The 23,178-nt window shown below is 39.8% G+C and overlaps 1 protein-coding gene across 1 annotated transcript in view; it reads right to left on the bottom strand.

Moving 5' to 3' along the window:
* Positions 1-16,600, bottom strand: part of PTTG1IP2 (PTTG1IP family member 2) — a 32,360-nt gene extending 15,760 nt beyond the window's left edge. Inside the window, exons 1-2 of the mRNA XM_047754390.1 lie at positions 16,394-16,600; positions 6,447-6,493 (exon numbers count right to left, since the gene is read on the bottom strand). Coding sequence (XP_047610346.1) covers positions 6,447-6,493; positions 16,394-16,541 — 195 coding nt within the window. The 5' untranslated portion in view covers positions 16,542-16,600. The remainder of the gene's footprint in view (positions 1-6,446; positions 6,494-16,393) is intronic.
* Between the last annotated feature and the right edge of the window lie 6,578 nt (positions 16,601-23,178).

The following is a 23,178-nucleotide window of genomic DNA, read 5'->3' as shown; positions in this document are numbered from 1 at the left end:
TTGCTATAGAAGTAACATATCAGATTTCCAGTTTTTAACCAAACAATAAACATCATGTGTGTGTGTGTGTCCGTGTATGTGTGTGGGTAAATCACAATTCAGGGGAAAAAAGAATATGCGATTATGTTTCTGGCAAAAAAAAAAAAAAAAAAAGATTCAATGAATGAGAAAGATGTCATTACAAACAAAATCTAGAATCTACTCTAATTTATTTATTTATTATTTTCTTGCTTTTTAGGGCTGTACCCATGGCACATGGAGGTTCCCAGGCCAGGAGTCAAGTTGGAGCTCTAGCCGCTGGCCCATGCCACAGCCACAGCAACTCAGGATCCTAGCCGAGTCTGTGACATACACCACAGCTCATGGCAATGCTGGATCCTTAACCCATTGAGTGGATCAAACCTGTGTCCTCATGGATACTAGTTGGGTTCATTAACCACTGAGCCAAAAAGGGAACTCCAATATTCGAATTTATTTTTTAAGTTGATTGCAAAACTCAGTCTTCTGTCATTAGCAAAAAAAAATTACTTATGACAAATTTCACTATTGTGACATCATGATTGAAAACTATAATTCTAATAATTCAGTGACACATAAATGATTCTGAATAGAATAAAAGCCCAGGTGAAAGTTAGCACTAAGTTTCTTAGAATGGTTTTCAGAATTTTATTTCTAATGGAAGAAAAGATACCCCGAAAAATACAATGTTTTTCACAGGCTGTGTTTATGAGTTGCATATTGGGGGTAGTACAGTAAACTATTTGCTTTTTATTTGTTTTTGGTAAGAATGCTTTTTAACTCTAGGAAGGCTAGTTATTTACTATTGAAGTACAAGGAAAAGTTTTAGATAGAATCTGAGGAAGATTCCCTTATAGTTAAGATGATAAGCATATAACTTATAATTCAAATTGGAATATTCTGGGGAAATGAAAAGGAATTGGTATAGTAATGTCACCAAGTCAATGGTGTGGGCACAACCATAAAGTTTAGGACAGTCCTAGCCTTACCAGGACTTCTGTCATCCCCTCTAATCATACAAAGATTCAAATGTTCTCGATTGTTTGATGAATTGCCATCTATAAATTCTGGCACTCTCTCTGGGAATATGGGAGGTAGCAGACATTGTCATCAAAAGCCTAGTGTCCTTCCAACTCCTGGGAGAAGAGGGTATCTTTTGGCAAAAGATATCCTAATTCTATGTTGACCATATGGAATTACCACTTTTATTCATCTCTGTGAGGCATGAGAATGTATTACAAATTACCCTCAAATATACATATCCCCATGGAGTTCCTATCGTGGTGCAGCGGAAACAAATCCGACTAAGAACCATGAGGTTGTGGGTTCAATCCCTGGCCTTGCTAAGTGGGTTAAGGATTCGGCATTGCCATGAGCTGTGGTGTAGGCTCACAGCTGTAGCTCCGATTCTGAGCTGTGGTGTAGGCTCACAGCTGTAGCTCCGATTCGACCCCTAGCCTGGGAACCTCCATATGCCATGGGTGCAGCCCTAAAAAGACCAACTATATATATCCCCAGAATTGCCATAATGGCTAATTTCTCTACCTTGTTACATTATAGAGTGTGTTTAATATAATTTCACTTTCTAATGGCTCAAGTGTTAATTCAATTCAAAAGTTTTTGAATATGATCACGAGCTGGGAAATACATGAGGTGTTAGAGAAGTAAAGATAAATAAAACATGTGCTCACAAATTGTATGATATGAGTTATAATTCAAAAATGTACATGTTCAAGATCCAAAACAGAACTATAGAAGAGTTGGAGGTAGTATTCGTCTTCCTTTAAGAGGATGTACAAGAATGGATGGGTAAGAATGACAGAAACTTTATCAGTTGGGGAGTGAAGTTTATACCTAGAGCCTCTTTGTTACATATAAAATCAGATACAAAGTCATCTGTTAAGAATTAGTGGGATGAAGGAGTTCCCATTGTGGTGCAGTGGTTAATGAATCTCACTAGGAACCATGAGGTTGCGGGTTCAATCCCTGGCTTGCTCAGTGGGTTAAGGATCCGGCGTTGACTTGAGCTGTGGTGTAGGTTGCAGTCACGGCTCGGATCCCGTGTTGCTGTGGCTCTGGTGTAGGCCTGCGGCTGCAGCTCTAATTAGACCCCTACCCTGGGAACCACCATATGCCATGGGAAGTGGCCCTAGAAAAAAAGGGGAAAAGACAAAAAAAAGAAAAAAGAAAAAAAAAAGAATTAGTGGGATGATATGGGAACTTTAAGGATGGTAACAAAATTTTGAAATTGCCACTGCAGGAAATTTTAGGAAATGGTGCTAATCAACGGCAAGTAATAGGTAGTATTTGAACTCAGGTAATACCAGAAAGTGTGAATTGAAGAGAGGTGGTGAAATAGGTGAAGGAGTTTAAGAGATACAAACCTCTAGTTATAAAATAAGTAAGACATGGGGATGTATCATACAGCGTAAGAAACATGGTCAAGAATATTGAAATCACATTGTGTAGGGAGAGGTGGTTACCAGACTTACCATGGCAATCATTTCATAATGTGTACAAATGTCAAATCACTGTGTAGTACACCTGAAACTAATAAAATGTTGTACATAAACCATATTTCAATAAAAAATAAAGTTTTTTTTGGCCACACCCATTAGCATGTGGAAGTACTTGGGCCAGGGATCGAACCCATGGCACAGTAGTGGCCTGAGCTGCCAAAGTAGCAATGCCAGATCTTTAACATGCTGGGCCACCAAGGTCCTCCTAAAAAATAAAGTTCTTAAGGACTTCCCACTGTGGCTCAGTGGTTAACGAATCCGACTAGGAACCACGAGGTTGCGGGTTCCATCCCTGGCCTTGCTCATTGGGTTAAAGATCTGGCGTTGCTGTGAGCTATGGTGTAGGTTGCAGACTTGGCTTGGATCCCATGTTGCTGTGGCTCTGGTGTAGGCTGGTGGCTACAGCTCCGATTAGACCTCTAGCCTGGGAACCTCCATATGCCGCAGGAGCAGCCCTAGAAAAGGCCAAAAAAAAGAGAAAAAATAAAAATAAAAAATAAAGTTCTTAAAAAATAATTTAAAAAATTGTGAAGTTGTATTTATACTAATTCAGACTTTGATGCATTATGCTCCAGCAGCAATAGGTTAATAATGCATAGCAAATGAAAAGATAGACCAAAGGACAAAATAGGGCTGGGGAATGTAGACCCAAGACCAGTTAAAGGTAAGAAGACAAGAGTATTTAAATAGTGGTGATTTTGCAACCCCCAATGAAATAAAAGATCCAGACAAGGATCATCAAGGCTGCTAACATCACGAAATGCTAGACAACAGATCTTTCTGCCTCCTAATGAAAGCCCGCAGCATGAAGTATTCCTGCCAGAAGATGAAACGGAATCTGATTAAGCCTCCATATCTAATTACCAGTTTACAAGAAGAGAAGAACATGGAAAAGAGGAACATGACAAGGCATGTCATGGGGATATGACCAGAAAAACCCGGACTGTAGGAAACTCAAGAGGACCAACAATTCAGTTTCTGTAACAAACAAGTTGCAATAAAGGAAAAAGAGGGAGGACTATATGGATTTTTAAGAAAGAAAGATGTGAAGGGCATATCAGCCAACTGCAATGCAAGGATTTGGTTCAAAATGAAAATATTAAAATATTATTAAACAGTAAGAAAAATGTGATTATTTCCTAGGTGCTTGATGATATTAAAAAGTTGTTAAATTTCAAGTATGATAATAGACTTGTAATATTTTAAAGCAAAGTCTTTATCTATTTTACAGACAGTATAAAAATAGATTTATATGCAAATAAAATGATATGGTATCCATACTATTATTTGGTTCAAAATAATCCATCTTAAGGGGAGAATGCATAAATGAAAAAATACTGGCCAATATGGATCTTGGGGGCATAAATTTTACTATACTGTTTTCTCATGTTTTAAATTTTCCATTGACAAAGAAAGGTAGAAAGAGAAAGTATGAGAGGACAGTCTTGTCTTGTTGAAGTCAAAAACTAGGTACAGTGTAATGGAATGAGAATGAAAGAACTATTGCAGATTGTGCAGGGCTCAGGGTGTGGCCATGGAAGTAACTTTTTAAAAAGCACAGGTTTGTGGAAGTCAGGACCTGCGAGACTGAGGATGTCTGGGCCATCTCCAAGTGAAAAGGAGCTTGCAGGAACTGGGTGAAGAAGTCCATGAGCCAGGAACCCAGGGCCTCATTAAATTGGAGGAGTGGCCTGGAGAAGGATAAGATGCACAGAGTGATATATCTAGATCATTATGACAGGCAGCAATTACTCAAGTGTGCCCTTTTCTAATAAGGGATTTTGTGTTTCTTTGTCTTTGGTGTTAATTATCAGTTCTCTAATGCTGGTTAGATCAGAATAATTTTATCTCAAAAATATGAAAACAATTCATACAACTCAAGGGCAAAAAACCAAAGAAGCCAATCGAAAAATGGGCAGAAGTCCTAAATAGACATTTCTCCAAAGAAGACGTATGGATGGCCAGTAGGCACATGAAAAAGTGCTCAACATCACTAATTATTGGAGAAAGGCAAATCAAAACCACAATGAGGTACCACCTCACACTGGGCAGAAAGGCCATCATTAACAAGTCTACAAATAACAAATGCCGGAGAGGGTGGGGAGAAAAGGGAACCCTCCTTCACTGTTGGTGAGAATGTAAATTGGTACAACCACTAGGGAAAACAGTTTTCTGGAGGTTCCTCAGAAAACTAAATATAGAATTACCTTATGATCCAGCAATCCCACTCCTGGGCTGGACAAAACTTTCTTTCGTTCAACAAGATGCATGCACCCCTAAGTTCACTACAGCACTATTCACAACAGCCAAGACATGGAAACAATCTAAATGTCCATCGACAAATGAATGGATTAAGATGTGGTATATATATCCACAATGGAATACTACCCAGTCATAAAAAGAAAAAAATAATGCCATTTGCAGTGACATGGATGCAACTAGACATTCTCATACTAAGTGAAGTCAGTCAGAAGGAGAAAGACAAATATGATATCACTTATATGTGGAATCTAAAATATGGCACAGATGAACCTGTCTATAGAAGAGAAACAGGAGTTCCCGTCGTGGCGCAGTGGTTAACGAATCCGACTAGGAACCATGAGGTTGCGGGTTCGGTCCCTGCCCTTGCTCAGTGGGTTAACGATCCGGCATTGCCGTGAGCTGTGGTGTAGGTTGCAGACGCGGCTTGGATCCCGCGTTGCTGTGGCTCTGGCGTAGGCCCGTGGCTACAGCTCCAATTCGACTCCTAGCCTGGGAACCTCCATATGCCGCAGGAGCGGCCCGAGAAATAGCAAAAAGACAAAAAAAAAAAAAAAAGAAGAGAAACAGACTCAGATGTGAAGAGCAGACTTGTGGTTGCCAAGGAGGAGAGGGTGGGAGTGGGATGGACGGGGAGTTTGGGGTTGGTAGATGCAAAATATTACATTTAGAATGGATAAGCAATGAGGTCCTGCTGTATAGCACAAGAAATTACATCCAACCACTTGGGATACAAACGATAGAAGATAATATGAGGAAAAGAATGTGTATATATAACTGCGTCACTTTGCTGTACAACAGAAATTGACAGAACATTGTAAATCAACTATAATAAAAAAAATAAAACGGTTTTGTGAGGGTTGCTGCAAAACTCTCTGTGGAGAAAGTAACACTATTTCTCTCATTACTTTTGGCATTTCTGTTTATCTGAAGAATAATGATGTCAGACGTCCAATCATCAGAGAAGGGGACCTTAGCGTCATCGTGGCTAAGGAATAACAGTGTGCCATCCATTCTAGTCTTGAGGGAATAGAGTGGCAAGAAAACTGTCAATGCATCTCAAGGGGCTTATCTTTTCCTTGACTTACAAAAAATTCTTCACAAAGTCAGTATAATTTTTTTCAAAATGAAGAACTGTTTTGCTTTTTAAGTATAATTTTCTGGAGGAAGTATGTGTTTGTACTAAATTATTTCCTTTATTTTTATATTTTCAATAAGTGGTTTAAATGCAGAAATGCATCTTAATAACTTCTATTAGTCATTCCTATTATAAAAAATTGTGTAAAAATCAGAATTCCTGTCGTGCCACAGTGGTTAGTGAATCCGACTAGTAATCATGAGGTTGTGGGTCTGATCCCTGGACTCACTTAGTTAAGGGTTAAGGATCTGGCGTTGCCTTGAGCTGTGGTGTAGGTCGCAGACGTGGCTTGGATCTGGCGTTGCTGTGGCTCTGGTGTAGGCTGGCAGCTGCAACTCTGATTAGACCGCTAGCCTGGGAACCTCCATGTGTCGTGGGTGCAGCCCTAGAAAAGACAAAAAGACAAAAAAATTGTGTAAAAATGAAGTTTAGCATATATTTTAGACTACAACTGTAAATGTGTGACTTTATAACATTCCCAAGACAATTTCCTTATATAAAAGTTAACTTACACTATTATCTTCTGTGCACATTTGACAATTTTTCTGTACAGTACATCCTACAAAAAAAACACAAAAATGTGAATACAAAGCCTATTTGTTATGCAATTTTATATAAAAATGCATTTCATTGTCATTCATGTTTTATGGTATAGGTATACATACCCCCAGAGTTTTCCTTTACTATTTCCATATATCTGGACACTTTCCTATCGATACTATTTAAATCTTCACTTTTATTTTCTCTTGCTACTTGGAAAAATATGAAATAGCATCATTCAGCTTTGATCAGCCAAGTAAGTTCTTAAAAATAACTTCCAAAACACATTAAGGGAAAACAAATTGAAAATATCATTTTATATTTAAAACATTATACTTTTAAAACCTCTTTTAATAACTTCTTTATTATTCACCATGGTTTTGCCAAAACATTCCTGGTTAACTAATCCTTTAAACATTAAAAAAAATAATAATAATTCCCCGTCTTGTTTTGCCACAAGGTTTTACAAACTTCTTCCAAATGAGGACTTTCAATATTCTGGTTTTGTGAAAAAATATACAATTTATATTTGAAAGTTCTTGAATTAAAAAAATACGAGTTTGAAGAAAAGCAGTTGATGGCTCTTTTCTTACTTCAACGTCTCTGTAAAGTTAAGTAGGATCTGGAATTAATACCCTGGTTGTCTTGTGATACACTAACAATAAAGTCACTATTATTTCAGGAACAGGGTTCACAGTCTCTTTGGAAGCATCAGACCTTTCTATTTAATTTCAAATTGTTTGACTGGATACAGATCTGATTTGGCTGGGGAAAAACTTAGGATAGTTTTTCAAATTAAGTCCAATTGAATATTACTTCCTCTCACCACGAAGAATCCTGACATCCTCAAGGGAAAGTTGAATGGAGGAAAAACCAAGCCAAAAGGGTAAGATTCTAATGCTTCAGCCATGTGGGGGACAGCTAGCTTTAGGATTACTGTAGGAGGCAGGAACAAGGAAACAAAATACACGTGACTTACCCACCATTATCCAAATTCTACCTGTTTCTCACAGTTTTTTTGTTAAAGTTTTTATTTTGGAATAATTTTAGATTTACAAAAAAACTGCAAAGATTATACACGGAGTTCCTCAGTACCCTTCACCTAGCTTCCTCATCATTAATATATTACCATGGTACCTTTATCAAAACTAAGAACCAACATTACTTTTATTTTTTATTAGAGTATAGTGATTTACAGTGCTGTGTCAATTTCTGCTGTACAGCATAGTGACCCAGTTACATATATAAATGTTCTTTTTCTCATACTCTTTTCCATCATGTTCTATCCCAAGTGATTGGATATAGTTCCCTGTGATGTACAGTAGGACCTCATTGTTTATCCATTCTTTTCTTTTTTTGTCTTTTTAGGGCCACAACCACGGCATATGGAGGTTCCCAGGCTAGGGGTTGAATTGGAGCTGTAGCTGCTGGCCTATGCCGCAGCCATAGCAATGCCACTTCAGAGTCACATCTGTGACCTACACCATAGCTCACGGCAATTCCAGATCCTCAACCCACTGAGCGAGGCCAGGGGTTGAAACTACGTCCTCAGGGAAACTAGTCAGAATCATTTCCACTGAGCCACAATGGGAACTCCTGCCTATCTATTCTAAATGTAATAGTTTGCATCTACTAACCCCAAACTCCCTGTCCATTCCATGCCCTCCCTCTCTCCCTTGGCAACCACAAGTCTGTCTGTGGCTCTGTTTCTGTTTTGTAGATAGGTTTGTTTGTTGCCTCATATAAATGATATCATATGGTATTTATCTTTCTCTTTCTGACTTACTTCACTTAGTATGAGAATCTCTAGTTGCATCCATGTCACTGCAAATGGCATTATTTTGTTTTTTTATGGCTGAGTAGTATTCCATTTTGTATATGTACCACATCTTCTTAATCCATTCATCTGCTGATGGACATTTAGGTTGTTTCCATATCTTGGCTGTTGTGAATAGTGCTACAGTGAACATAGGGTTGCATGTATCTTGAATGAAAGTTTTGTCCAGCTACGTGTCCAGGAGTGGGATTGCTGGATCATAAGGTAATTCTATATTTAGTTTTCTGAGGAACCTCCAGAAAACTGTTTTCCCTAGTGGTTGTACCAATTTACATTCTCACCAACAGTGAAGGAGGGTTCCCTTTTCTCCCCACCCTCTCCGGCATTTGTTATTTGTAGACTTGTTAATGATGGCCTTTCTGCCCAGTGTGAGGTGGTACCTCATTGTAGTTTTGATTTTCATTTCTCTAATGATTAATGATGTTGAGCACTTTTTCATGTGCCTACTGGCCATCCATACGTCTTCTTTGGAGAAATGTCTATTTTAGGACTTCTGCCCATTTTTTTGATTGGGGTTTTTGCTTTTTTGTTGATATACTACTTTTAAATAAACTAAAGGTTTTAGTAGATTTCATCAATTTTTACACTAATCTTCTCTTTCTGTTCCATGATCCAGGATACCACATTGCATCTAGTGATCATGCCTCCTCTGATCAGTGAGTTTCTCAGGCTTTCCTTGTTGTTCATGACCTTGACAGTTTTGAGGAGAACTGCTCAAATATTTGGTAGAATGTCCCTCAATTTGGGTTTGTCTGATCTTTTTCTCATGATTAGACTGGAGATATGAGTTTGGGGGAAGAACACTACAGAGGTGAAATTCCCTCCTCTCACATACTATCAACATATATATGCTATCAACTTGGTTTTTATTTAACTTTTATATATTCACATACATTAGATAAAGTTAAAGACATAGGGCTGCTGTTAAGTTAAAGACACAGGGCATCTCTGTGAACCAGGAAAAGGTACATCTTTGAAAGGACCAATTAGAAAAATGCACAGCTTTTCTGAGCAGCCATAGTCAGGAACCTGGCTTAATGGGAAACATGGAGTCCTTATTAAGCAATTTATAAACAAAAGTGCTTATTCATAAATAATTATAGCCAATTTTCACAGTCTCAAATGGTAGTTATTATATTCCCACCATACTGACAGAGAAACTAGACTGAGAAAATTAAAAAAACACATTCAGTTTACTTGCTAATAATGACAACAACAGAATATGGATTTGAGCCCAAGATCTTTATATTTTGACCACCAGCACCTCTGCCTTCTCCTGGGAAGTATATAAGTCACTCTTCCTTTGCAGAACTGCTACCTCCTTGGGCTCCAGACACATGGCATGACAGGTAACTGCTCTCTCCTACATGAATTCCCTGCCCCCAACCAGACATCAAGGGTTATGCACCTGAATAAAATTGGGCTAATCCTCCACCATGCTTATTGATCCAGGGAGAAGGTATCTGACCAAGATCAGGCCTGTCAGAACCCTCCTCCCATGATTTACAAATTGGCACTTGAGGGTTAGGTGTCGTGGGGAGAGTCTGTCTCCACTTTCTCCAAAATATAAACAGGATTTTTTTTTTGTCTTTTTGTCTTTCTGAGGGCCGCACCCGCAGCATATGGAGGTTCCCAGGCTAGGGGTCTAATTGGAGCTGTTGTGGCCAGCCTATGCCAGAGCCACAGCAACACCAGATCCGAGCCGTGTCTGAGACCTACACCACAGCTCACGGCAACGCCAGATCCTTAACCAACTGAGCAAGGACAGGGATCGAACCCACAACCTCATGGTTCCTATTCGGGTTGGTTTCCTCTGCACCATGACGGGAATTCCAGGATTTTTGTCTTTATGTAGGCATAAAACAATAGAAGAAATAAGTAAGAATGTAAGTATATATAAAATGTAAGCAATAGGTTTACATTTTTAAAAATCAGCTGAAATTCCACCATTCAGAGAAACTCTGATGCTTCATCTTTCTTTAAACAAATTATTTCTATGATCTAAACTTGGGTTTTCCCATCATTCCAGATGACTCCAACCATGAAGTCTTAAACTCCAATGTTCTGTTCTCTGAGTAGAATCTTCTTTCCTTTCCTCTCTTGCTTGCTTTTTGACATGACTCAGATCATTTCACGTCCCTTGATCTTTTCCATTGTTTTTCCAAATCTGTTTGCCCCTCATGGCCTCCTTCCCTTCGCTTTAGCCTGAATTTCATGTCAGTGAATGTTCTGATCTTGTTCCATCTCAGAGATTTAGATTGAGCATTTATATATGTAACCAGCAATTTTTTTATTGTTCTTAACAGTTATTTTATTTTTAAAATTTTTTATTACACTTGATTTACAATATTCTGTCAATTTCTGCTGTATAGCAAAGTGACCCAGTGATTCATTTTTATACATCCTTTTTTTCACATTATCCTCCATCATATTTCATCACAACTGATCAGATATAATTCCCTGTGCTCTAAGCAGGATTTCATTGCTTATCCATTCCAAATGCAAGTGTTTGTATCTACTAACCCCAAACTCAGTCCCTTGCACTCTCTCCCCTTCCCTCTTGGCAACCACAAGTCCATTCTCCATGTCCATGAGTTTGTTTCTTTTCTGTAGATAGGTTCATTTGTGCCATATATTAAATTTCTGATATAAGTGATGTCGTATGGTATTTGTCTTTCTCTTTCTGACTTACTTCACTTAGTATGAGTCTCTAGATCCATCCATGTTGCTGCAAATGGCATTATTTTGTTCTTTTTTATGGCTGAGTAGTATTCCATTGCGTATATGTACCACATTTTCTTAATCCATTCATCTGTTATTGGATATTTAGATTGTTTCCACGTCTAGGCTGTTGTGAATAGTGCTGCAATGAACATAGGGGTCCATGTATCTTTTTCAATGAATGCCATTTTTCTTATAGTTGTTTTTGCCATTACTGAAGAATCAATGAGGGACAGCTGACCTACAAGACCATTTGCTACAGGAAGCAATAGGTTCTTTCCTTCTTTCACTCTGCTCCTAAAGAAAGAGGTATAAGCTATTTCCACAGCATTCTCAGGACCAGATTTTTCCTTACCCTAAAGGCCTGATTTGTTGTGTATTTGTTTTCTATCTAGCCACTTCCTTCCTCTTGATTACATTTTCATAACTTCTGCAGCATCAACCTCTCCTAGTTCTCTTGGAACATCTCTGGCCATTCTTTTTGAGTTTCCTGACTGGTTCCACTTCTATCAATGTCTAAAATGTGGTTAGCCCATAAAGTTCTGTCTTTGGTCCTCTTCTCTTTTTCCATTAGGGAGCACAATTTCAAATGCTTAGAGATGCCAGACATCAACATATATCAGATATCAAAACAAAAATTTTGGGATTGGCATTATAAAGAAGTAATAAATTAACAATTTTAAAATAGAACAATGGGATCAGGCAAACTGACTCTAAAGTTTATCTGAAAGGGAAATTTTTTTTGTTCCTGTTGGCTGTGCCTGCAACATGTAGAAGTTCCCTGGGCCAGGGATCAAACTCAGCAGCAGTGACTGTGCTGGATCCTTAACCCACTGCACCACAACGGAACTCCTGGAAAGGAATTTTTTTGACAGATAAGAGAAAAAAATTGGAGGTTAGATAAGAAAATTTCATATATTACTATTCTCTATACTACAACCTTATATTTTATTTAACCATCTGTGGATTTCTGATATAGGAATGTAAAATGAGTCCATGTGTCTTTTAATTGGTTAAATGTTCTTTTTCTTTGTTTTGGCTGCAAGTATTTTAAAACTATGTTGTTAGGTGAATAAAAGCCCACAATATGTCATCTTTATGTATTGTGCTACATGTCAGTATGTAATATCACCTATTCCTCTACTTCGAGAATTTTTTATTTAAATTCTATTTTATCTAACATTAATATTGCTACATTTGCTTTATTTTTCAGCAGGATTTACAAGGTATATCTTAGTCTATCGATTTATTCTTTGTTCCTTTATTCTCTCTAGTCATACCTCAAAGTGACACCTGTTACTTATAATTTTTGAGAGATATATTTTATATGCTTCTATCATTGCCTAGTCAGTATCTACATTTTCTACCTATATAAGGATCCTAATATATTAGCTTTTATTTTCTTTCTTTTCCTTCTCACACCACTTTTGAGGTAGAAATTATCTGAAATTTTTATTAAATAAAATAAATTATTTTATTAAATAGTATTAACTATTTGATAATAATAATTATTAAATTATTATCAAATAGTTAATTATTATTAGACTGTTAATGTACTTAAATAACTATTGACTTACAATCACTCATTTAGAATTAACTCTAAGTTTTGCTGGTTTCTTTTCTTTCTTTCCTTCCTTCCTTCCTTTCTTTCTTTCTCTCTTTTTCCACACCTTGGCGTATGGAAGTTCCCGGGCTAGGGATCAAATCAGAGCTGTAGCCGTTGAGCTACACCATAGCCACAGCAACACTGGATCCATGCCATGTTTGTGACCTACACCACAGCTCACGGCAATGCCGATCCTTAGCCCACTGAGCGAGGCTAAGGATCAAACCTGCATCCTCATGGATCCTAGTCAGGTTCGTTACCACTGAGCCATGACAGGAACGCCCACCTGGTTTCCTTTTTAAATATTCTTTCTTGAATCCCACATATCCCCTTAGTTTATTTTCATTTTGCTGAATAATATCCATGAGTACCTTTTTAAGATAGGGCCTGGGAGTGATAGCAATGGTATTCTGAGTATATCCATCACAGGGAACTAAGTATTCAGAATCAGGGTTGCAGGTATTGGAAAAGACTGAGAAATCTACTATGGGAAAGATAATGAAACCCCACCTCTTCCCAGATATCAGCACTCACTAGGCTAGAGGACAGAGGAAGGAGGCAGCTGCCAGAGTCCCATAAATATATCTGGAGCATGCAGGACAAACATTCTTGGTGTGATCACACTTAGAGAAATAAAGTGTGGGCACTTAGAGAAATAAAAAGAAAACATGAAAGCCTTGCCTCATATTCAAATCATTTAACCTTCAATTTATTTCCTTGGATAAATCTGTTTTTCATCTCCTTCTGATATCTTTTCCTGACTCTGAGGCATGCTTCACTGAATCTGTTTCTCATTTGGTGGTTCTCTAGCTCGGCACTTGTGGGGAAATTTTCATCTGTTCCTTGAGTTATTTTTTTCATCTAAGGGTAGATTATCTGTTTTTCTACATGCAATCATGTACTCCTTAATTACAATATTTATTTTGTTAGCTATGAAGTATTTGTGTAGGTCCTATATGGTCTCTTTTCATCTTACTAGTGCTTGGATGGCTTTGTTCAGAACTTCTATCTGTGCCAATAAAGTAGAGTTGCCATTTTGACAACTGTACCATTGTCCTTGAATTTTTCTGAGAAACTATAGTTTTAGTGTATTTTATGCTCTCTGCACTTGGTTGTTCTCAGCATTTGACAAAGGCGGAGAGCTCAGGTGAATCTGTGCCAGACTTTGCTAGAGTATCTGTGTTCTGCACTATTTTCTGAGGTTTCATCATTCTCCACTGCTAGGGTTCACTCTAATTTAACTGGAAGTATATCCTATTTCCATACAGGGAATGTATGGATTGTAGATCGGCCTCTAAACCTAGTTTGTTGTCCAGACACTTGTGTTTCCATCAGAGTCAGACCCGCTGTTCAGTTTCTCCATTTTTCTTACTTCTCTGTAACCATTTCTCTGTTGACCTTCAGAGGAAGGTCAGGGTGAAGAATAGGACACCACTCAATTTGCCTCTCTCTAGATCTGGGAGTATTAATGAAAATCTTTGGAATTTAGTTATTTTCCAGTCACGTCTAAGGGTCAACAGTGGCATCTGGAGTGCTGCCATGCTGTGCTATTCTATTCTGATCCAAAATCTTCTATTTCTTTCCTTGGGTGCCACTTGCTTTTTAGGCTATACATTTTTGTTGTCTGGTTGCTTTTTTGATAAAAGAATTTCTCTACATTTTAGTATTTTTTATTCATTTATTAGGTATAGGGGAGGAAGATTCTTAACCCAAAGTTCCAAGAGCAAACTACAACTTCTTGGGATATTGCTTAGTTAGCTCTCAAACATAAATGATCATCAGGATTAAAATCCCTGGGGATCCTGCTTTGTAGGAGATCTCACTCGATATGGGATCATTCACGAAGTCCTACCACTCAGAGTGCTAGCTGGGAGGTAGGTGGAAACTTCAGTGAGAGGTTAGAATCTTTTTCTCAGTTTTGGAAGTGAAGGAATCCTAATGTCTAAGAAACCATATCCTTATAAAATGAGAAAGTTGAATGTAAGCTCAAAGAGGAAATTACCGGAGTTCCTGTCATGGCGCAGTGGTTAACGAATCCGACTAGGAACCATGAGGTTGCAGGTTCGGTCCCTGCCCTTGCTCAGTGGGTTAACGATCCGGCGTTGCCGTGAGCTGTGGTGTAGGTTGCAGACGTGTCTCGGATCCCGAGTTGCTGTGGCTCTGGCGTAGGCTGGCAGCTACAGCTCCAATTCGACCCCTAGCCTGGGACATTCCATATGCCGAGGGAGCGGCCCAAGAAATAGCAAAAAGACAAAAAAAAAAAAAAGAGGAAATTACCCCAGGCTAGGAAGCAAACAGTCAGGGGGGTGCCCAGGACAGGCTGAACTAGGCTTTACTTCTTTACCTCTCAAAGGGATGCTGTTTCCTCAGAAACACTGACGAGGGAAGTGAGCTAGCTGGAATCAGAAACTTCAGTCTTTAGAAGACCAGACTATGTTATCTATGATTCTTAATTTATTTTTGTTTACTCCCTTTTGTTCCACCTCAGCATTTAACAAGCTCTTTTGAAAAATTCTATTATGACTCTAATTTGCGAGGGAACAAAGTGAGGGTTTTGTTTCTATGCTCAGCCTATGTTTTTAGGCATTTATTGTGGGGAGGACGTGGTGGGGAAGGTACCAGAACACTGTTTGTCCTGAAGTATATATGGGAATGATCTAGAGGTTAAATGAGAGAGAAATGGATGGAAAAAGCCAGATTTTTTGACTCAGCCTCTCCCCACCCCCCCACCTTCTCAAAGGAGACTATCATTTCAATGCAAAGCTGAGAGATTTGGGTTTGGTTTAGGAAGGAAGACTGACTTGCTTATACATACTAACAATCTTTTAGATGCTGGACAGGAGTAATTATTCTGTCTTATAGTTTTCATAAAAATGGCAGTCTTGGCCTTAGAGGACATGTTCCAAGTAATTCAAATCCTGTCCTTATTCTATCTATATAGTTTCAATTTAAGATACTGAAAACTTTATCTCCGGTTTCATGATTTTAACTCAGTATGACTTTTTTTATTTGATCGATTGATTGATTTTGCTTTTCAGGGTCATACCCACAGCATATGGAGGTTCCCAGGCTAGGGGTCAAGTTGGAGCTACAGCTGCCGGCCTATGTCACAGCAATGCAGAATCCAGGCTGCAACTACGACTTACACCACAGCTCATGGAAACACCAGATCCTTAACCCACTGAGTGAGGCCAGGGATCAGGAATTGAACTCATTACCTCATGGTTCTCAGTCAGATTAGTTTCTGCTGTACCATGACAGGAACCCCTCACTATAACTTTTAATGTTCCAAAATTTCTTCTGTGGAGGAGAACCAAAGGAAATTTCCAAACCAAAATAATTATTTCTTAATATAAGACTCACATTAAGCAATTTACTAAGACCTTAAAGCACTAGGAAAGACTAGCTATGGCCATTGAGTGGGGTCTGACTGCAACAAAATCCAACGCCTTATTCACAGCACAAAGCTTTTGCACTAACGTCTTGCAAAAAGTGAGGGTAGGATGGGGATGGGGAACATGCTTTCTATATATAAAACCATTTTAATCCACTTTTCACATTTCAGATAAAGCAAATCAATTCAAGTCCAATTTAATGTGATTTCACCAAAAACATTAAGAACCTTAAAAAATATCTTCCAGACAACACCAAAAAGCAACTTTAGAGATGAGAAGATCTAAAGTTGACACAACCAGAAGGAAATACAACAGCGGTGGCACGCATCGGTAGCAGCCTCTGGGCTCAGGATGGCTCACCGTCATCCACGGATTTCAGTCTGCGCGTGTTCTTGTGCCTGGAGATTTGGGAAAAGCTATTCTCTGAGAAGCTGATAAACAGTTGGATGAGAAGGAGGGAGAAGAAAACTGACAGGAGAATTTGGCTCCACGACCGTGGCCAGCACATGGCTCCTTGGGCCTGGGTTCCACCTGTTGCCGACAAGTGGGGGGGCCGCAGCGAGCATCAGGTACCACGCTGGCCTAGCAGACTCACTCATGGACTGTGACACATCCCAGTCCCCATCCCTTCTGAGGCAGCCCCTTCCAAGACCCCAACATAATCCGAAGAATTTTAATACCCTTACTGTTCCAGCCAGAACGCGGAATGTTTGTAATGCAACCCAAGTCCGCGGTCCTGACCACCGTTGACAGTTTATCCACTGGACTGGCTCCAGGTCTATTTTCCTCCAAAGCCCGCAGCTCTTTTCTGCAAGGCCACTGCTTTTGAAGGACGACCTGGATTCTAATTTCTACCACTCAGTAGCTACAAAGCAGCTACAGCTTTCTGTGCCACTTTCCTCAGGTGTAAAGGAATTTACCATCCATGCTATGTCATGGGGGTTATTGTACAATTGATGAGTGGTGAGGTCCTGAAATTCACAGGTCTCTCAATCTTTGATCATGGTCATTGACCGGTCTGAGACCCTGTGGCATGTCCTATTGTAATTTCTCAAAGTACAGTGCACTTTAAGTGGTATTCAGATGAGTATCTTTTATTTTCATAGTCATGAAATTATTCTTAATGTGTATGGGGAAGATAGAACTACTAGATATAGTGGAGATAATAGTTTTTTAAAACATATAAATCTATGTGAAATTTTCACATTTCAGAAATAAATAGTCGTATGATTTAAAGGATAAGACAAAATTGTGGAGGTGATTCCGGAATGACTGAAATTTGACCAATATTGCTGCAGCGTTGGGGAGAAGGACTTAGGGAAGACAGGCTGGGCATGGAGGCTTGTCTTTGACCAGGGCCTGCCTTATTTTGTTTTTCAAAACTGAGTGATAGAGTTGTCCCACAGTTGTCTTGACATATTGATCTAGACTGCAGCCTGAGGATTATGGATCCAGGAAAATAATGAAAATGGTGAGGAGGAAGGTTTGCAGAGTCCCAGATGGCTTTTTCTTTGCCTCTTTGTAATGCAGAGGACAGACCAAACTATAATATGAAAAGAACTCTTGTAAATTGACAAGGACAGGACAAAAATAAAAACCATAGGAAAATGGACAGGGATATGAAGAAAAGAATCTGCAGAAAAGAAAATCCAAATAGCCAATGGATGTATGAAAAAAATATTTTAAAACACGCTAGTACTAGGAAATTTTATGTTGAATTAATAATGAGCCAGCACTTTGTAGCCATTGGGTTGGCAAAATTTTGAAAGAAAGCTAACACATATTGCTGGTGAAGATGTGGGGAAAATTACCCTTTATATATTTTAGTGGAACGATGAGTTGCTATATTGTCTTTGAAATGCAATCTAGCCACAGCTGTAATATTAAAAATACATATATTATTTATGTACATGTTTTGTTTGGGAATCTGACCCATTTCTCAGTTCCCCTACCCTGAAAGTGTAGCATGAAATCCAGACCTGAGCAAATCCTAACATGGCATTTCCCTGGTCACTGGAACTAGATCAGGAGTGTGCATATGACCTAAACTTGTCAAGTCAGTCTCAGGGATTTTGCCAAGAATGTTGTGACAAAGATACTTGTTTTTCTCTGGATTCAACTTTGGAAGAATTCAATCCCCTTCTCTGCTAAAAGACATCTTGGGACCATGCAAAGTGGGGCCATGAATATGCCAGGGCCGGGCTTTCTACATGGCAGCAGTACTAATGTGATGCCTCCAAAGGAAGATTTTGGATTAAAGATTCACCATCAATCTGGTTGAAACTTTCTTAGACCTGGACTGTACTATGAAACTCTACCAATCAAATCCCCCTTTCTTCCCTTCTCTTTTATAGGTATCGCTGTTTGAAGGTTCTTCTCACCTTCACTAGCTCCCTCCCTTTTATCTTTCCCCATTGTTTTCCCAATAAACATCTTGCACTTTTAATCCCATCTTGGCAGCCCAAGAAGGATGCAAACTAACACAAACACTATTGGAAAGTGCTCTAAAAAAGCAAGTGGTAAGGTAAAGCTTGAGAGTAGGTTACTTACTATCCAATGGGTAATGAAAATGCTATCCTGAGCAGAATGTGGAGTGTGGGTAGTTCCTAGAAAGAGATGGCAGTTGGATTTCTAAATACTTTTCTGGTGGTTAAATATTTTCCACCTAGAAAAATGAATGGTAGAGGGCTATGCTGTGATAGATATAATAATTTAAACATTTGGAAAAACATGGGGAACAGCGTCTATAATCAGAGTTGTTTGGTTACAGTTGTATCAATGCCTAGCAGAAGGGTAATGAGAAACTGAGCCTCACTAACTAGCAGTTAAAGACTAAGTGTGAAAGCCAGAGGATCCCATTGGCACCCTTTGCCCCCTATAATGAAAGAGTAGACACAGCTAAACAGCAGACCAAGGACCTGACAATTAAAGTGCCCAGCCAAGCAGGTCTCTTATGCTAAGGTCAGAGATTGGGTTGGGAAAACACAGATCTTCAAACATGGCTTCTGAATTTAAGTACCTCCATCAGACCTCTGTTACTTTAGGGATCTTATTATGCCCATGGATATTAATAAGCCCAGCTTTGTGATTGCCTGAACTATCAGTCTTAGCCTTCAGAGGAGAGCTAAGGACTTTGTGGTGGTACTGGTGCCTTTCTTAGTAGCACATTTGTGGCCTTGGTGAATGGGTGGATGCTCCTGCAGATGTTGACTCCGCAGATCCCCCTGAAATCTGAGTGCTCCCTGTGGTGGCTTCTCCATGTTCTAGAAAGCAAGGGTCAGAGTTCCTGTTGTGGCTCAGTGGTTAATGAATCTGACTAGGAACCATGAGGTTGTGGGCTCCATCTCTGGCCTTGCTCAGTGGGTTAAGGATCTGGTGTTGTCATGAGCTGTGGTGTAGGTCACAGACGTGGCTCGGGTCTCGTGTTGCTGTGGCTGTGGGTAGGCTGGTGGCTACAGCTCCGATTAGACCCCTAGTCTGGGAACCTCCATATGCCGTGGGTGTGGCTCTAGAAAAAGGCCAAAAAAAAGACCAAAAAAAAAAAAGCAAGGGTGTCTCCATCACAGGAGCTTCCTCCACCAACCTCTTATCTTGGGTGGTAGGCCAATATCTAGAACTGAATCCCAGTAGAAGCCAGCTGGTGACATGTTAGGTCTGAAAAGGGACGAAAGAGATTATGGTCCAAAGTATAATTAGTGCATATTGGCAGGATACTAAGCTAAATTTTGAGGGTACATGATCAAGGGGCTGGAATATAAAGCTGGCTAAGCAAGATTTCATCGACTTAGGGATACTTTCATAAGGTATGGGATTTACTACCCTGGAAAAACCCTGGGGGATGGGACAAACTCATTGTTAGGGTGACTCTTAGAAGCCTGAATAAAGTGATGGCCAACACTGAGGAAAGTAGAAATGCCTGGGTTGCCCAGGCAGGAGGAAGAGGAAGGAATAAAATGTCTGAGAGAAGTAGGCTTACTGAAGTAGATGTTACGTGAGGCTGAAAACCTCTAGACGGTCATATTCCAGGAGGGGTCCAGAAAAATCCCCATTCACCAAGCCATGAGAAATGTACTGGTAAGAAGGTCCCAGCAAGGAAGTTCAGTGGTGGCTATCCTCTGTAAGCCAATACTGACAGTAGGGGCAGTCACAGAGCTGGGCTTGCTAATATCCAATGCGGATGATGGAATCCCCAAAGGAACAGTAGTCAGATGGTGATGATTAAATGCAGGAGGTCAGAAGGCCACAATTACCATAACAACAGCCCAAGGGAGAGGGGCAGCCAATGGCAGCTTGACCCAAAGGGCAGAATGGAGATGGCATCTCCAGGGGCAAAATAGAGGGGGAGCCGGTAAGGGTGCTGCTTAACCTCCATAACCAGAAAAAGGGCAAGGATGGAAAAGCAAGAAGCTGAGGGAAATGGACCCAATAAAAGGACATAACTCCTTCTTCAGTTATCAAACTTGAGCCAATTTTTAGATCCAGAACCCACTGACTGGGGATGTATCTAGGATCTCGAAGGGGCTCCACAACCCTGCATCAAAAATGCACTATAATGATATTCCCAGTCCCCCCCCCCCCCCGCCCCCTCAAAGGGACTTAAAACCATTTCCTAGAGTGACTGTACACTAGGGGAGAGGAATTCCCAACACTGAGAACATTTGGACACAGGCCCTGAGTTACCATTCATATGTAGAGACCCAAACCATCCCCATGTCCAATTCCATCTTGCACTTGCTTCTCAGAGGACTACAGCCAGCAATAAAATGGAGATATTCCAGAAGAACCAGGTTCCTGCTGATCCATTTGCACACTGGATCAGACTGTTCCTGGAGTCAATTGTTCTATTAGCTGAGTCAATAATTCCTCCTTTGCTTAAGCCAGTTTGAGTTATGTTTTCTGTCTCTTGGGCATTCCTCAACAGCAACATACCAAAATTGCAGTTGATATAAATATGTACAATGAGGAAAGCGAATATGTAAGTCTACAAATCCCATGTATAGGCTCTCTTTATCCATTAATCAAGTTTGCTGTTGTATTGTTGTTGTTCTGTTCTATCTACATACACATTCCCATGTATACAAGTACACACACATTTCCATAAACACACACACACATACAATAAACAAAATTATCTATCCAAATAAATAAAAGATAAAGGGAAAGTTTTTTATATTGTCCCATATTAAGAAAAGAAGATTGTGATTGTTGTCTGTTACAGGAGACCCTTAATTTCCAGGGCAGAACAGAAGAAGGGTTCAGGACAGTCTCTCCCCAAAAGCATCACTTTGCTGTGCCTAGTCATGACTCTCCTGTCCCAGATGGGGACCTAACCAGCTCTGAGTCCCTGAATTTGTTCAAATAATTGCAACATCCTACTAGAGGCAGAGGATTAAGACAGTCATGCTACCACCGGCAATGCCAAAAACCCTTGGAAATGACCTCAGTCTCTCGGTACTTAATGAGTTAGGTTTCATTATCTTGTTGCAAGTACCATCTTGCCAAGAGAGGTTGCACCAACTGTGGCTGACTTGGAACAAGCCTCATGCACTCTGACATAACAGTTGCTACTTATTCATCATCCTTCCAAACCAATCATCGCTGATGACCCTTTTTACTACCTCACAGAGAAAATGGAACCAGTTAGAAGGAAATTTATCTAGATCTCACCTCCACGCTTAGCTCTGTGTCTGCACTCACATTCTGTTTTCCGCCTGTAACTACAGAGAAATTTTCATGCTTCTATTCAAAGCTAAACCTGCCTTGGGCACTAGTTGGCACCCTCCACATCTCTCCAATAGCAGTGACCCAGAAACTCTCCTCTTGTCTAGTTCTTCTTCTGCGTTTGTTTTTCAGTCTTTATTGGATCATTCTCAATAGTATACTAACATGCTGTTGTTGATCCTGTCTTTAGAAACACATGCAAACTTTGCCCCAGATCTACTTCCTTAATTAGCTATCACTTCATTGCTCCCCTTGGCAGAAAATTTCTCAGAAGCTGTCTATACTCATTGACTTTCATCCAGTTATCTCTTAGACCCTTTCTAATCAGAGTCCCCAGTCCCTATTCCACCAAAGAGTCTCTTATTAAGGACACTAATGATCTTCATGTACTAAATCCAATCATCCAATTTCAGCTGCCTTTGGTACTGTTGATCACACCACCTTCTTTGGTATCCCTTTTCACTGGTTCTCTTGCATCTCAGGTTTGTTACAGCATAGACTTTTTTTTTTTTGGATGCTACTTTTCTCTAAGACATGTTAATATTGGAGTGGTCCAGATAGAATCCTTGGTTTTCTTTTTAAATACATGTATTCTCTTGGCAATTCCATCCAGTGATATGACTTTAAATATCACCCATGTGCCACTGACTTCTAAATTTCTGTCTCCAGCTTGGACCTCTCTCTTAAACTGCAGTCCAATAGATGAAAAGGCCTATTCGACATCTTCAAACAATGGCAAACAAACATCTTATCTCTACCTATTCAAAACTTATCATCTTCTATCCATTTTCCTAACCATCTAGTTCTTCGGTCCCCAAACACCTTGGAATCTTTTTTTTTTTTTTTGTCTTTTTTGCCATTTCTTGGGCCGCTCCTGAGGCATATGAAGGTTCTCAGGCTAGGGGTCGAATCAGAGCTGTAGCTGCTGGCCTATGCCAGAGCCACAGCAATGCGGGATCTGAGCCGCGTCTGCAACCTACACCACAGCTCATGGCAACGCCGGATCCTTAACCCACTGAGAAAGGTCAGGGATCAAACCTGCAACCTCATGGTTCCTAGTCGGATTCGTTAACCACTGAGCCATGACGGGAACTCCTGGAATCATCTTTAACTGCTTCTATTTTCTGAAACTCCACACCAACTTATTAGCAAATCACCTCCATCTTCAAATCAGCAAAGCTCTACCTCCTCTTTTGTTACTCTACTTGGACGCTTGCCCTGCCCTACTCTCATTGCCTATTAACACAGCAACTAGTAATTCTGTTAAAATAAAAGTCAGACTGGGTAACACCTCTTATTTGGAAATTGGCATCTCAGAGTAATACCCAAACTCCTTACAAAAAGTCAACGCCTGTGTGATCTGACACTTCCCTACCTCGCCTCTCTGGAATCATCTACTGTTACTCTCCTCTTGTGTGATTTAG

Source organism: Phacochoerus africanus, chromosome 11, assembly GCF_016906955.1.
Source record: "Phacochoerus africanus isolate WHEZ1 chromosome 11, ROS_Pafr_v1, whole genome shotgun sequence".
Classification (NCBI taxonomy): domain Eukaryota; kingdom Metazoa; phylum Chordata; class Mammalia; order Artiodactyla; family Suidae; genus Phacochoerus; species Phacochoerus africanus.
This window is presented reverse-complemented; position numbering and strand designations above follow the sequence as displayed.